This window comes from Sander vitreus, chromosome 2 (genome assembly GCF_031162955.1).
Source record: "Sander vitreus isolate 19-12246 chromosome 2, sanVit1, whole genome shotgun sequence".
Classification (NCBI taxonomy): Eukaryota; Metazoa; Chordata; class Actinopteri; order Perciformes; family Percidae; genus Sander; species Sander vitreus.
Genome location: NC_135856.1, coordinates 11,678,399 through 11,695,141, shown reverse-complemented (window position 1 = coordinate 11,695,141; position 16,743 = coordinate 11,678,399). Strand labels below are relative to the sequence as shown.

General features: G+C 41.2%; 2 protein-coding genes across 2 annotated transcripts; both read right to left on the bottom strand.

The window, feature by feature from the left end:
- Window positions 1–33: 33 nt before the first annotated feature.
- golga7ba (golgin A7 family, member Ba) lies at window positions 34–4,104 on the bottom strand. The gene is made up of 5 exons (XM_078277900.1): window positions 3,351–4,104; window positions 2,085–2,210; window positions 1,553–1,705; window positions 1,341–1,442; window positions 34–1,243 (listed from the first exon to the last, which is right to left on the bottom strand). Exons 1-5 carry the CDS (start codon window positions 3,432–3,434, stop codon window positions 1,160–1,162), a joined length of 549 nt encoding a protein of 182 aa, XP_078134026.1. The 5' UTR covers window positions 3,435–4,104; the 3' UTR covers window positions 34–1,159.
- A 218-nt stretch (window positions 4,105–4,322) lies between these two features.
- On the bottom strand, window positions 4,323–16,383 carry zfyve27 (zinc finger, FYVE domain containing 27). Its single transcript, XM_078277888.1, has 12 exons — window positions 16,043–16,383; window positions 12,731–12,962; window positions 12,529–12,599; window positions 12,240–12,426; window positions 11,263–11,358; window positions 10,127–10,239; window positions 9,912–10,030; window positions 9,563–9,634; window positions 6,387–6,528; window positions 6,225–6,271; window positions 6,020–6,101; window positions 4,323–5,860 (listed from the first exon to the last, which is right to left on the bottom strand). The coding sequence occupies exons 2-12, from the start codon at window positions 12,958–12,960 to the stop codon at window positions 5,790–5,792; spliced, it is 1,230 nt and encodes a 409-aa protein (XP_078134014.1). The 5' UTR covers window positions 12,961–12,962; window positions 16,043–16,383; the 3' UTR covers window positions 4,323–5,789.
- Window positions 16,384–16,743: the final 360 nt, after the last annotated feature.

The following is a 16,743-nucleotide window of genomic DNA, read 5'->3' as shown; positions in this document are numbered from 1 at the left end:
TAAAGACAATGATGAGCTCTGTGCAGCTGTGATGAAACAGTATTTATTTGACACCAGTCATATTTGCATGTGTATCAAACAATAAGCAGTACGAAAGTTTGTTGTTGCACAAAATGTCACCCAAATAAAAGAGACATTCACATTTGTGAGCCAGTTATGGCAGTTATTGTTCTTTGGAAGTGTGTTCAGAAATCAAGCAAGGGTTGGTGTATTTTAAAACACTGAAGGTAAGATTCAGGAAGACTTTTTTGACCCATCCTTTGTCTACTTACTATTGCATGTAATGCACAGTATGTTTTTGCATTATCAAAAATGTAGGAATGGTTAATTTCACTCATTGAAACCAAGAGGTTCGTACCGAGGTGTGTGTGTGTGTGTGTGTGTGCGTGCGTGCGTGCGTGCTTCATGTGATATGGAAGATCTGCTACATATACATGGATGGGCTGAATGACATTCATCTGCTACCAGACAGCATGATTTACATCAGAGGTGAATGAGGTTCTTTGTACAGTTTATCTTGGTGGGTGAAACTTTGCGATGCCTTCAAATACTTGTACATCCTACGCAGATTTGCTAAAATCTGTAAACTCAGCCAGAGCTACAGATAACACGTTTTAACGCCAGTGTCTGGTGTGCAGGGGGTTGATGGTGGAGTTCAGTCCACCATGGTCCGGTGCAGTGCAGCTGGGGCTGATCTGGACCACATGGTGCGGCTGAGGTTTGGTGAGGCTTGTGGTCTTCACCCGTGCCTCAACACTTCATTACTCCCTCTTTTTCGCTCATCCTTTTCTCACCCACCAGATTACACAAAGCTGTGGTAACTTCAAAGAGGACAGGAAGAAAGGCAATGGTACGAACACACAAAGTATTACTAGCGAAAATAAGATTGAGACACCGCATCCTACGGTAACATGACTGCGTCGGCGCATGCACGTTCCTTTGCAACAAATTCCTGCAGCACGTGTTTTATAAGCATGAACACCGGGATGGCACGTCACACGCAGCGTGACTTTATTTGTCAAAAGCAAGTGAATCCTTTGTGTGAGCGTAGCTTTGGGATGTATGTGCTAAGTGTTGGAACAGGGGAAGCATCATTGTCCTCAGTTCTCCTGCAGGGTTGCGAGTGATCAGGGGGACATGGTTGTTAGGAAGTACCCAGTCATCGAGCGGTGCTGCCAGACACAGAGCTGCTCCCCGAGCTGGAGCCACTGGAGCCCCGGTCTTCATAGATGGAAATCTCTATCTGGTGGGAGAGTTAGGGGCCAAGAATTTGCTAGAGTGTGGTTTATTAAACAGAATGTATAAATGCACATGCACCCAAAGACATTGAGTAAGGATACGACACGCATTCCCCTTTCTATGGGATCAGTGATGAGCAGCCCTCTGGGAGCATAGATCTTCTCATTCTGTTCTTGAATGTACTTGGCTATCTTCTTCAACACCTAACACACACACACACAGAAGAAAAACGAGAAATGGTGCAGAATCCCAGACACGTTAGTCATCATCCAAGACCATTAAAATGCATAGAGTTTGAGATCGCCAGTCTGACCTTCTCATAACGCGTCTCCATGCAGAGGAAGATAAGATACGCTGTAGAGCAGGCCAGACACCCCTCCAGGTAGGACTGGCCTCCTATCTTTTCTGCCTCTGCGTAATAGTTGTTCAGCGTCTTCACAGTGTCCTCAAACAGTGTCCGCTCAATCTGCAAACGCACGCAGAGTCATGACTAGCAGGGTTAGGATTGACAGTGACAGTGGAGAAACAGACAGGTAACATGGGGAGAGAAAAAGAGGGATATGGCACGCAACTAAGTCCAACTGGAACATTTCAGTTATATGATATGTGTCTTTACAACTCTCCACTCTAACATTTTTTTAACCACTCTAAACACAACATGAATTCTCTGTACAGCAGTAAAGGTAGGTAAATAGATCAATTATATTACGTTACAATAGTTTCAATCTAGTAATATGATGTCTCCAAATATACCTTCAAATGCATGCATGGTTGGATAGGCAGGTTAGATAATGACAACACAACATTTTAAGTCAAGCCAAAGTCACAGGCTACGGTCTCCTCACCCTGCTCTCCAGCTCAGAGGGGAACTTGGTCTGAAACCGGCAGGTGGTTCCTTCGCTGTAGTCTCTCTGGATGAAGACTTTATTAGCCAGAGATGCACTGTGCCTCAACTCTTGCAGATTGTGGAACTGATGAGGATAAAACACACACACACACACACACACACACAGACAAATATGGTGAGGTTTATACAGTATGTCTTTAATGAGTCCACAGAGAGCGCTCCATCTCTCTCTGCACCTGTCCACTCACAATGTGTACAAACAGTGGCAGGTTTGGAAGTATAGGATGATAGAGGAGAAGCAGACGAGATGTGATCAATCACTCTGTGGCTCAGTGTCTGCACTCATTTCTGCCTTGTGTTCTGTTGGAGCAGAGCCCAGCATTGGACATACTATCTTTTACACATACACATACACATACACACACACACACACACACACACATTCTCTTCATCCCTTTCTCTCTGTTCACACAGGTAGAGTACAGCAGGAAACGGGACAACATTTCACTCCATCTCACAACAGATCGATCAGGCTGAACACGATGAGGCAGACTGATAAAAGGCCGTCCAAACTATTGTAATATCTCCTGTTAGTGATGGAAATATTTCATCAGGGTGTATGTTTGGTAAACATCACAACATTATTATTATTTATTTATTTTTGCATTTCTAAAAGCACGGATGCAGGCGAAAGAGGCTGACAGCAGTGAGGAAGGTCAGGGCGGCGTGGCTACTGTCCATGGTGCTGAACGCTATGCATTAGAGTGTGTGTGTGTGTGTGTGTGTGTGTGTGTGTGTGTGTGTGTGTGTGTGTGTGTGTGTGTGTGTGTGTGTGTGTGTGCGTGTGTGTGGACACCGGATTAACGGGGCGCCTCAACAGACAAAAACACCAAAACAGCTTAACATCGCGGGGAGGTGATCCGCTGTTTCTGCCCCATTTCAGTTTCCATGAAGCACACAGATGACTTTCAAATTCCCTTATAATCGTTTCCCTTTTGAAAGGCCAGAACACGCTTTACAGGAAGAAGAAAAGAAAAAAAAAAAAATACAACCAGTCCTCGGACGAAACTGACATGATAGGACACACACAGGCGTCCGTAGTGATTTAAGTGAGCCGCACATTGTGGTTTCACCGTGCGCAGCCTGCAATCCACTCATTGACCACGTTAACTGCACCTGTTTTATTTAAATAGTAATGCAATAGTGTACACTGGTGAACGAAACATCAAGCAGGAAATTAAAAGAGATAATATGACAGCCTTACCTCTGTCGCCATGTTGCCATCCGCCGCCGTAGGGACGAGTCCCTGCGTGCGCTGAAATCGCTTTAGTGGGACACAGTGACACATTGGAGGAGTGGAGGGGGAAGGGCGGGAGGGGGAGAGGAGAGAGAGGAGGGGTGGGGCTAACACAAATACAGTGTTTAGGTCATTTTAATTCAGCTTTTAGGCGAGTTTGGACGCCGCTTTAAAGATCTTGTCATTGGTGTAAGTAATACCAATACAAATGGCTCTGTGCTATTCAAGTGTCCCTGTAAACCATGACATTGGACCGTTAGCCAGCATGCACAATACCAGGAACCTAAGAATAAACCGAAGCAGATAAATAGAATTCAGCGATTATTACTTTTATTTTTTACAACTTTTTTTTTTTTTTTTAACAGGAAAAAGGTATCTATGGGAGCAAAGTACTGTTAGACTTTAAACTTATATTAACTAATTAACTGGCTACACTGACTTATTATGATCACATTTGTTAGCAAATAGAAGCCTATTTACACATCTAACAGACACATTCATTTGGAGTGGTGTTTCTGGCCACCTGGAGAATGTAAGTCCAATATTCTCTCTCCTTTTGCTCCGTCACTAACTTCTGAGAGAAATATCTGGCTCTTTAGCTGCTAAATGCTCCACTATGTTATCCAGTTAGTAACTGTGTCCTTCAGCTGTTTGGTAATGAGCAGGTAGTGTACAGTGGGTTTATAAGAGCTTCTTCGGCTAAAAACAGCTGATGAGAGTGGTGAAGTGACACAAGTTGTGCTCTGAAAGAGACTAAAATGCTCTACAGATCTGAGGGGAACCGAAAATTGTGGTTAGTAAGTCTTACAATTGAGTATTCAGTTGCTTTTATTATGTTTTTATTATGACCTTTCTTTGTTTCCATACTTCTGAAGCAAAGACACCAGAAGAGCCTGCCAGAAAACTCCAATTCAAAGTGACCATACTTGTGACTTTAAGTTAAAGTTTAAAATCATAGGGTTTAATTCAATATCTCATCCATAAAATAAGGGAAATATATACAGACATAATCATTAGGGAAAATAATAACTTGCACTTTCTGGAGTTTTAAATTAAATATATTAGATATAGTAGAACAATTTACAGTAACAGTTTGTATCAGATTACAATAAAAGCAATGCAAACTATTACAATCATCTGTGTCTGAATCATGATTAAAACAACTTTCCACCACAATCCACGTTGGGTTATAAGGCCTCCACATCAATTCTTTTAAGTCCTGCTTGCAAGAGTGTGAGGCTCTGACGACAAGTGCAGCTGGTGCTCAGTCCATTTAATCAACTTTAATCCAGTTGAGTCGACTTGGATCCGGTTAGAGGAAAAGCACAGGCTCCACGGCCCTCTAGTAGTTTTTTTTTTACTTAAAGGATATTGGTATACTCCAAAAATCTGACATGTAAACACAGGAACAATGACGACCAAAATGAAGCACCAATTTGATCATTACAAGTAGACAGAGCTGGTCCGCTAAACAGAATTTTCAGGCAACGTATCAGAAATGTAACGTGATTCATTGCAGGCCATGCATTTTCAGTTTACTGCCATAGAGTTACCATTGTTTTATGGCATGTCATATCTAATCCCCTGAATAGATAAGGGGAATAGTAAGCTCCATTAGCTGATGGGGAAAATACATTGTCCCCAAAGAACTATTCACATAACATTGTTGACCCGCTGCAGGTCAAAGTGTATTGGTGGACAGCAAACAAGCCTGGCTGGCCAGCCTGCGCACACAGTGGCAATCAAAGCCAAATGTGGAGCTTCTTTTGGTCGTACGTCTATTATTTTTGTTCATCTGAACAACCCACTAAACCATCGCATTCATCACCACTTTACAAACTTGCCATATTTATACACTGCCGGCCTCAGTTTTGTTCGTACAAAAAAAGTCCTCTCAGCATTACAGTACACATAAACTGCTACACAGGGCTGAATATATAAACATTCAAGTGGAATCAACCTTATGGCGAGACAAAGCATGTGAAAGCAAAACCATTGAAGGCTTATAAACCCGTCACAACTAGCCCATTCATGGCCTCCACTCTGCATGCTTTGAACCTCTCTCTGCTCACCAAAGGGAAAAGGTCCTTTGATTTTGCAGCCATTGTGCTCTGTAGCAAGTCTCATTGATTCATAAGGTCCAGTTCTTCATTGAGAGTTGAAACAGGAAATATTTAGCATATTACAGTGGAAGTCCCATAAGCAACACATGTAGCTAAAGAGGGTTGCAACTGCCAAAGGCATTGAGGCTGGGGCGGGGGGGGGGGGGGGGGGGGGGGGGGGGGGGGGAGTTCTTGACAGATGTAAATGCCTTAACTTAAAAACCAAGGCATGTGTTAGGGTTTCAGTAACTTGGAGGAAGGCTCAGGAATGGCCTCCAACTGGCCAATGGGAAGACATGCCATCTCACTGTAACTTGATGAGAGAGGAATTACAAGCAGCACAAACAAACACAGTCTCTCTCTGGGCCTCTGGAGCTAAAAAAAAAGAGAAAATAAGGAGGGAATAGCATCATAAGTCAAAGAACAGATGAGCAAGAGGAACAACGACAGGATAATGTGATGTGAAATGATGCAACTGCCGTGCATTTTTAACAATCTCTCTAAAAAATAAAAATTTACATTTTCCCTTCTCACCTGTTGCTCCCATGCAAGATCTCAGCACCTTGAAGGAACAGCATCGGGAACAGAAGCTGTTGCCACAGTTACTGCAGCTCCTCTGTAATACAAATAGACATTGTGTTGAAGCACGTGACAATAGAACAGTAAGACAAAATAAAATATGATGATGTTGAGATGCCTAAATATATCCTCATTCTTGTTGCAAGTTTTTCAGTCTCACCCTTTTCTTCAGCACGGAGAAGACGGCATTGCAGCTAGAGCAGTTGCCTTTGGAGAAAAAGACAGAGAGAGAAATGGTATTATGAAAAATAAAAAGCATCTGTTCGGAGCTATGAGACTAACCAGAAATAAACCAGTGGATGAGTCAGAGCAGCAGGCTGACCTGTGCTGGTGGTGGGGTAGCGTTTACGCAGTTTCTCGGTCAGTTTGGACACCTTACTGCGTATTGGTTCGTTGCGGCTCAAGAGACCATTTTCAGAAATGGTGTCATACTCAGGAGCTCCAAGAGGCCCGTCATCATCCTCCTGAGGGCGAGGGAAGGAGGGGGGGGACACACACAAGGAAAAAGGAGGTCACATACTGTGTAATCTGGAGTTGGTCTTTTGGAGAATGAAAACCTGGCCAAGAAACCAAACCCAGCGGTAGGGCTAAACTGGATACAAATTTGTTGGGATTCATTGTGACTTTCAGCCAGTTTGCCTAATAGATGTTTGGCAAATGAATCAAGTATGATGATGGCAAGTAGTTGGGCCACGAGGGCGATGAACTAAGGTGGAAAATACTTGCATTTACAGGAATAATGCATGCATGCATGCTTATATGGTTGTACCTAATCTATCTGCCATACATAAAGACACCAAACTGCTTAAGAAGCTTAGAAAAAAAATGTGCAGTATAAGCAAAAATGTTGCTTATACCTCTTTATTAAACGGGTAGCTCAAATCAAGCAATCTGATTAGTTCATAGCCGTGGTATAATAACCACATACCACAGCTATGACGACTAATTCTTAAACTATAAGTATCCCTCCGTGTCTGAGAAAAAAAAACGTAGTTCATCTGTACACACAGTGCCATGACACAGAGCTGGTTTAAAATCGGCAAAGTATCCCTTTAAGTGAACGCTATATTTAGAATATTTTCACCACTTTACCTTGCTGTCAGACATCACTTTCCGACGGGGAACTGAAGCTGTTATCTATGCTCTCTTCATAGCCACCAGACTCCATTGACAAGAACAGTAATTTTACCTTGCAGAACACGGGGGTTGGTGTTCTACCACTGCCTTGATCGGTTAGTTGCTGGTCTACTGCTGTTAGTTTGCTGTGACTTTGCTGAATCCAAGCTAACTCTTTAGCGTAAAGCAAAATAAATAGCCTATGCTAGCTGCTAGTGTAGGTTAACGTTACCTGCGTTCCATAGCAACCACCTCAGTATTTGCAGCCAGCCAGCCCAGAAGGGACTATTTTATTTTGAAATTATTATGTATTAATACAAAGCTATTTACATTGGAATGTACCTATACATTTCATATTGCAATACTTGATGACTGTTTTATTAAAGCAAGAGCTCACTTCATCCTGTTATGTTGTAATTATATCACACATACCACAACCTGTCGTAAGATATTGCTTAAATACCTTCCAACACTTATACCTCTATCTACCTACATGTTCCCAAATAAGACTTAAAAAAGGTATATTCCCCACTTTCTGGAAACCAATGGCTAGGCAATCAAGTTGGTACAACCTCATCATCTAAAGGGCCCAACTATAACGTTATAAGATGGAGGGCCAGAAAGAAAGAGAAACAAACAGTATTTTGTAACTTGTTAGCTGTGTGTTGAACAGCCAGTTTGAAAACCGCAACAACTTAAAAGCAAAGTCTGCTGATCAGGAACTCTAAAACATGTATGCACCAAATGCAAATGTCTCTATGCAAAACTCTTGTTCTTAACATACTTTCAATCAAAACACACAAACACTGAGACACACTAATGAGTCCATCTTACTGGATTGGCATGAGGAAGGAAAAGCTGATTTCACTAATGCAATATGTCTCGTGAACAATGGCAGTCATGCAGACTAGAAATGAGTGAGCTGTATAATGGGATTATTGGAGACAACAATCATGGGCCTGTTAATTCTAGTGTTACTAACACTATCACATAACTCGTGCCAGGGGAACTAACACTTGGTGATGGACGGATGGGAGGCACTGGGAAATCCACTTACCACTAAGACCAAAGGGGTTTCCTTGTCAGGAAGCAGAACAACACACGAGAACAATGTTACCCACAAACACTGATATTCAGTGTGATTACACAGGAACACAACCAAAACCATGGAACACCACAAGTTAACTTCACAGAAGGTTACAACACATGAAGTAGTTGTTCACGTGTCAAGTAGTTCTTTAGTGCGAGTTTATTGGGTGGCAGGGGGGGCACTCACCTGCATGGAAACTGAATGTTCCTGAGTTCAAAGGACAGCAGAGAGAAACAGGAAGTTACAGGACATAGGTCATGAAAGGAGGATTTTCTCACATACATGGCAAGCTCCAACAATTGTGGTTCAAATGTGTAAGTACTGAAGAGTTTTTTTCCCTAAATTTACCAGCGACATTTATTAATCAGTGGCATCAGAACATAGTCAATCATTTTATTTTAAATGGATTTCATTTACTTTTTTGGACATCAGTCTGCACACAAAAACCTACAGTGACAAAGCAAAAAGTATTAAATTCTGCTACAAAAATCAAAAACTGCAACCTCTCCTTTACATTAGTATTGAAACTCTTTGCTATGGCACTTCAGGTGCATCCAATTCTCAATTGACTTTCAATAGTCATTGCACTTAAAGCCAAATATGGTTGAACAACTTAGACAATTGTTACCTGCAAAAGTGACTAGTGTAGGAAGGTAGTTAGGAAGAAGTAAAAGGTATCCACTATCCAGAAAAGAAAAAAACTTCAGTGAATATCAATGGCAACACAGGGGTTTACAGATTTAGGGGAAAACTAGAATTACCACTGTGCAGTTGTATGCCTCTGCGAACCAGTCAAGTTGCAGTTTATATCCATGTCTGTCCAGACTTACATAATAAATGTGGTGAAAACTTTGAAAGAATTTATTAAAAGATATTAATTGTATTTTTTAACGAAACGTAGATGCACACATCTTCAACCCGGCAGCACAGAAGCTCCAAACAATCACCACAGTTTTAAGGTGGGCACCCAAGATTAGTGTCACCAATTCAGTGTCCGACCAAATGTGAAATATGGTCACACAATCTCCCATTCGGTTCCTGAGTTATGCCGTTGAATAATGGCCAGAAAAGCGTTTTTTTTTCAGAACATTAAGATGTCACAGTGAAGTTGACCTTTGAGGTATAAAATGTCATCACTTCATCCTATTAGACATTTGTGTGAAATATTGTCATAATTTGCTGAGATATCGCATTCGCAGGAATGGGACGGATGTACTATGTAAACACAGACGGACGGACAACCCCAAAAAAATGACCGTAAAGTGTAGAATTAGGTTTAGAGTGGTACTTACCTCAATGGCATCCTTAAATTCATCATCAGGCTCTGCCTCCTCAGCCTCCTCTACACTGCCAGGAGACAGGTCCTGTCATCACACACACACACACACACACACACACACACACACACACACACACACAGTAAATAAATATATAAATACTGGGCTGATGGTCCCAGGATGAGCACCGTGGACAGTGGCCATGCTGTGACTGATGGATTTGCATTACTCATACAGGGAGAGCATGGAATAAACTGGATAAGAAGGTTACAGCTACAGTTGGTTTTGATGTAAATCACAACTGCTAATTCCTTCCGTATTCAAACCCACATACACTTTTCTCCACCATGCTCCCTCCTCTCACCTCCAGACTAGTTGGCGTGGGGGTCCTGTCCAACAGGTGGCCGTGTTCCGGTTCTACACACTTTCCCTCTGAGGCCTGGGCCTGGCCCATGTGGATCAGCTTCGTAAGGTCCAACAAAACTGGAACCACAGGAGAAACAACACTTTAGCTTTCCTCTCTTAAATCAGAGCTAGTGTTGTATTCAGCCTTGCTCCGTCCAGACAGGATGAACTAACCTCTGCAGAAGTCTCTGTTCCACAGGAAGATTGCGCTGTTGAGCCCAGCAAACACCCAGCCCAGTGGAGCGATGTAGAGCAGGCAAGCCAATATTAACATCCCTCCATAGAACCTAGAAGGAGATATTACAAATGGCAGGTCTCACTTAGACAACAACCACCATATAAGTGACTGAGCGGCCAGTACATTCTTACAATGAGAAGGTTTACATTTCATGCTGTAACTATTGACCTGGGCTTAAATAAGACGGTATTTAAATGAAGGTGTTAACAGAGGTTTTATAACAGGAATATTCCACTGGTGTTCCAAATCACAGAGCACAGCCCAATGAAGTAACATTAAGTTACAACGTGAATTTTCCTTTAAGTAAAACTAAATTCAATTTTTAAAAAAAAATGATAATGTCATATCATAACAGAAGTTATCTCAGGACACTTTACAGAGAGAATAAGTCTAGACCACTCTCTATAATTTACAAAGACCCAACAATTCCCCAAAAGAGCAAGTATTTAGTGCGACAGCGGCGAGGAAAAACTTCCTTTAAACAGGCAAAAAAAACTCAAGACAGAACCAGGCTCTTGGTGGTTGGCCATCTGCCACTGCCGTAGGGCAGTAATCGTGATTATGATTTCGGCTCCCAATGATCACAAAAACAGAATAATCGAGAAAAACAATTATTTAGCTCATTACGTTTTGCAAGTAAACTCTTATTTTCTCTTGTGTTCTGAATGAAAAAAATTAAGTTTAAATAGGAAAAGTATTTTTAAGTTTTTTTACTGTTGATTTATTTAACTTTTTCCACTGTTTTTTAAGTTGAATAATTGAAACATCTTTCCAGAAGTCAACGAGTAATCGTGTTAAATTATCGTTATTTCAATATTGACCGAAATAATTGTGATTATATTTTTTTCCGTAATCGAGCAGCACTACTCTGCCGGTTGGGACACTGAACTAAACTAACTAAAAAAATGCCTCTATTTAACTATGCTTAGTGGCCGATGAAAACATCAGCACAGAAACAAAGAATAACCGATCTATTGTGAAGATGTTCATGAGCCTGTTGAGTAATGTGATACTGTCCGTGTGTGTGTGTGTGTGTGTGTGTGTGTGTGTGTGTGTGTGTGTAGATGCAGACCTTGAAGACTGGGTGTGATTATCCCAGTACAGGACCTTGTAAAAGGTTTCTGAATACAGGCAGGCAAAGGACAGCATGTCATCCAGGTGCTTCAACCTGGCGAAAACAACAAACATGAGCACAGCCACCAACACAAACGCTGTAAGAACAAAGTTACACTTCAACCTATACATGAACAAACAGCGTGTACAAATGTTACAGTTTGTAAACCTGTTCCAAAAAGAGCAACTGGTATGGTAGTAAATGGTATGAGCAAATGTAAAGGTATCCTGTGGAGTTTGTGACCACAAGCGGAGCTGTAGGGCGATGTTTTAATGATTAGGGATCCGTTTTTTTTAAACGGCTTTGCAAATGTTTTATGAGGTAGGAAATGAATAAAACAAGTTTGTAAGGCCTCAAGGATACTCATTATATAACATTGAATTTGAAAAAGGTTTGTTGTTATTTTTTACAATGAAAACTCCATAGCGTACCTAAGCATTTCTGAATGTGTAACCAACAAGTGTTTACAAAAGTAACTGCAACAAGGAGGTGGAGTGACAGGAAGTCAACATGTGTTTTTTAAAACAGCAGAAACACCCAAAGACAAGTGCACACACATAGACAAGCTATTATTAACTTTATTGTATGTGTGCCACACATACATACAGCACACTAGAGCTGAAACAATGACTCAAATAATGCAATAGTCAATCGACAGAAAATAAATGGGAAACTATTTTGATAATTGATTAATTGTTTAAGTATTTTTTTTCAAGCAAAAATATACCGATATAAAAACATTATCGATTCTCAAATGTGATGATTTGCAGTTTTTTCATTGTCTTATGTGGTAGTAAATTAAAACTATGTCAGGTCTGTGGCTATTTTCTGACATTTTATTGAGTAAACACTAACGAATAATGAATGGATAATGAAAATAATGGTTAATTAGCCCCTGCAGCACATAACCCCATCCCCTGCAGTGTTCATCTTACAGGTCTTTGACTTCCAGCATGGCCTCCTGTTTGGTGAGATGCACTGTCAGCAGGTCCCTGCGGTGCACAGCGTGAAAGCGTCTCTTGTGGAGCTCAGCATCTGAGGCTCTGCCTCCGCACCTGTCCTGCAGGTAACCCAGGGCTGCAGGCGCCGCCACCGCCACCACACCCACTGTGATCCAACCCACTGATACCAGAGAGGCAGACACAACAGTTAGTTAATACATGATTCAAGTGGCTTTTAAAACACCAAACAAAAACCTGGATCGATATTAATGACTGATCTTACCTTCATTAACAGTGTAGAAGAAGACATTGAGAAACATACAGGCAAGCAGAGAGCACAGGGGCATCTTCCATCTGAGGGATAAAAAGCAGATGATCTTGAATACTCCTATATCCTTTTTTTTTTACTGCAATTGCAATGCAAGGCCAAAACCAATGATATCATATGATGCTCAAACAGGCCACAGACAAACACGCATACACACCCGAGCAGGAAGCGGATCAGCTCCACTGCATCTGTAGCTGGTTCTAGAAACAGGGCCATTCTCTTATAGGACACCACCATGTTGAGGAGGTCAAAGTGTGGTGTACACCGTGGGCTCCCCAACTCAGAGGCCTCTGGGGACCCAGAGGTCTCTTTAGATGATGTGTGTGCCAGCTCCCCCCCTTCCCCTGCACCATGTGAAAGGTCCTGGGACAAGCCGTGCATCGTCATCCCTGCAAAGAGTGACAAAAAGAAAGCAGGCAGGATTCAGATGGTGAATTGACAGTGAAAAGGACAGAAGATTCATGACTCGCTAATTTCACAGCCCCCTAAAGAGATATACTCTGGACCCTGTCAAACCAATTTAGAGTATTTGGTCCCAATGAGACCAAACAGGCAGACAGGAAAAGTAGAGATTGAAACAGTCTGTTCAGAAGTTGGGAAGGAGTCCAGAGACCATAGCCCTGTTCAAGACCTCTCAGTCACACTCACAAGTCAAGTGAAACCACATGACAATTCAGTCTATTATCAGGCCAGGGAGACTGAAACGTGTGATTGCGTCATTAAAAGCAACTTAAGCAAATCTTGCTGCAGTGATGGTAAAGTGTAGCCTAGAAATCTAGACGCAGCCAGGGTCAGTCTAGCAACTCTCCGTTGGCTTGCGAGCTGGAAAAACAAAATTCTGGTCAGGCCAATCACGTCATGCATAGAGTTGGTAGGCGGGTTTATCATTAGGACAGCCGAGTTGCGACGGTTCCGTGTGAATTAAGAGCGAGTTAAGCACTGAAGTCACTCTTAAAAAAGCAAGATGTAGGCACTCTATTCCATTGTGTTTGGGAGTGTGAACATATAATGAAATTTTGGAAAGATGTGAAATGCATAATAGATAAAATCTTGAATATCAATATACCAATTTCTGCAAAAATATTTATATTACATCTATACCCTCTAAACATACCATTGAAAAGTAAAGAATACGCATTAACAGACGTGTCTATTACAAGCAAAGCGTCTTATTGCTTTACATTGGAAGAACATAAAGGCGTCAAGTATAGGTAACTGGCTGAAAGAAATTGCAATAAGTATGTCAATGGAAAAGGTATCTTATATTGTGAAAGGTAAATATGGGAGGTTTGGGGCGGTCTGGAACCCTTTTTTTATTCTTTCTTGAACGTGGGGGAAATGACGTACCAATGGCTGATTAAGAAGTTGTATCAAACATAAGATGTGATGAGAAGCTTTTACTTATCTTTTTTTATTTATTTAATGTTTTTACTTTTTTTTTATTATTATTCTTGGTGTCTCTGTCATTTGCATCTGTTTTTCTTAGATGCTGAACGTGCTTAGTATGTGTGTGTAAAAAAGTTTTGATATGTTAAAAAATCAATAAAAAAAATATTGATTAAAAAAAAAAAAAAAAACGCAAGATGTGTTTGGAGTTTTACCGACCGGATACGGCAAAAGTTTAATCTGTCAACTAGCATTGCTCTGGTTGGCTATGAGTGCAGACGCAATTTGAAAGACAACCGTTTATCCCGCCCCTCGGATTAAGCCCTGCCAATGGTGAGTTCCCAGACCCAACATCTTGAAGTGGGTCTGGCTTGTCAGGCTAGGTAAAGTGTACACCAGGGTGTGTCAGTAAACCATAACATCAGAGTTAGGTGTGGTTGGGCGCCCAGATAGCTCAGTTGGTAGAGCAGGCGCCCATATATAGAGGTTTACTCCTCGACGCAGCGGGCCCGGGGTTCGACTCCGACCTGCGCCCCTTTGCTGCATGTCATTCCCCCCCCTCTCTATCCCCTTTCATGTCTTCAACTGTCCTGTCAAATTAAAGGCCTAAAAATGCCCAAAAAATAATCTTAAAAAAAAAAGAGTTAGGTGTGGTTACAAGTGCAACACAAGCTGTGCTCTATTTGACCATGCTGGCTTGGTGCTTGTTATATAACAGCAAAGGCTAGGAACCCTGTTTAAATGGAGTGCAAGCAGCATATGAGGCAGAAGGTATGATGTTGAAAAACCAAGTTTGGAAATCACGCTCAACCAGCACAGACACCCACAGCATACTTCTGACGACAACCAACAGAAGTGCAACACACTTACAATTTTCAACCAGACAGTGCAGTTAAATTGCCTTTCCAGCCTGTTAAATTACTTTGATTTTCAGCAATGAAGAGCATCTAATAAAAATGACTGTCGAGCATTTTTGGAGTATAATTGTATATAATTGTATAATTGTACTATATAAATGAAGAATGTTGTCATTCTTCATTTATATAGTACAATTATACAATTATTACAATAGCAGACTATTTTTTGCAAAGGCAAGATTTATAGAAAAGCTATTCTCTATGCTGTTTTGTGTTGGGGTGTGTGTTTGGGGGGGGGACGGGTAAAGGGGTGAAAAAGACAAGAAAAAAACAAAAATGACGTGCAACATTATGAATCTTTTTTTTGTTTTGTTGCTGGTGTTTCGGTTTTGTTTATTATGCTCATGTTTGTTTTGTTTGCTAGTTTTGTCCTTTGTAGGCTATATGTCGAGCATATAGTATATTTATATAGCATGTGCTGTGTATATAATCAGGCACAGTTCACTCTATGTCTAATTTGTAGGGTTTTTTTTAAAGTTAACTGGGCTGAGCCCTCTTCTGTGTTTTGACTACAACTATTGCACAAAAAGAAGATAATGCCCTTGAGAGGGGAATAGGCTTCCGTAACCACTGATGAACTGTGCTGTATGTAATGTATTTTGGACTTAATCTGCAAATGAATAAATAAAACGTCAAAATAATTATTTGATTTAAGTTTATTTAAACCTATTAAAAGTTATCAGACTGAGAGAAAGTTATCTTTACAATGATATGTGAGTTCTTCTGACAGCATCACTGTATTAGCAGGGAATTAGTAGGGTGCAATTAACTGTAAATGTTATGGTCAAGAGATTTTTAAAGTGACCATACTAACACCTAATAGTCTCCAACAGAGCACCTTGTACTGTATGTTTTCAACACAAGTAATCATAACATGAAACATTGTGAAAACATTATGTATTTTCTTCTTATGCACTCCATCCCTGGCCATCCTCCTTTAGCAATAATGTGTGAAATTAAATTATTCATCGTGACAGTAAATAGCCGCGGGGGGGGGGAATATGAGTACTTCAATCAGCACTCAGTGCTGTCTGCTGTGGCCTGTGAGTTGCTGTCAAACAGGAAAGTTTACTTGGCTGGCTGACAGAGGGACGCTGCAGAGACATTATTGTTGTTACCAGCCACTATTATCTGCTGTCTATGAAGGTATGAAGGAGATAACATACCACGAGCTGAGTGTCCAACAACAGCCAACTTGTGAAGCAGCAGCAGCAGCGGCGGCAGCTGATAAGAGCTCAGGCTTAACTAGCGAGTCCCACCGACATCATCAGCATGGAGGAAGGAAGAGCCTCCAAATTCAACCGGTCCGGTCAACATGACAGCAGCCTGCCCTCCTGCGTGAACATTAACCTGTCGAAACGAGGCAATTTATATAACTGCCCGGTTGTCTGCAGAGAAAGTCGACGGTTAAAGCAGATATTTTGTTTGGCTGCTTATCCTAGCAGGCTTTGTTAGCTCCGTCCTGTTCTCAGAATGTCCGCTTCCTCATTTAATCCAGGCCGAACAATCGATTGCAGAAAAGGGGCCAATGTCTGATACAATCGATCACAGAGTAGGACGATCTCTTTTGGCTGCAGCTGTGGGCTTTCCTAAAATGACATATTGTAAGCTGCTTTTGGTGTGGAGGAGGTAAATATAGATTATGTTGAAAAATAAATTAAAATGACTATCCAAAGGCCTATTCTGCTTAAAATAATAATGTTGTGTCTTTGTTTGTTTTTTAAATACTTCAATTAGGCTATATACCTTGTTTAAACCAGGTTAAAACATGGTTAGGCTACTCCTCCGTCGTATTTCAAAAGTTTAACTAGACATAAAATGCCTCCTACTTCCCCTCACTTTTTTTTCCACGTCGAGTTGCTTATTG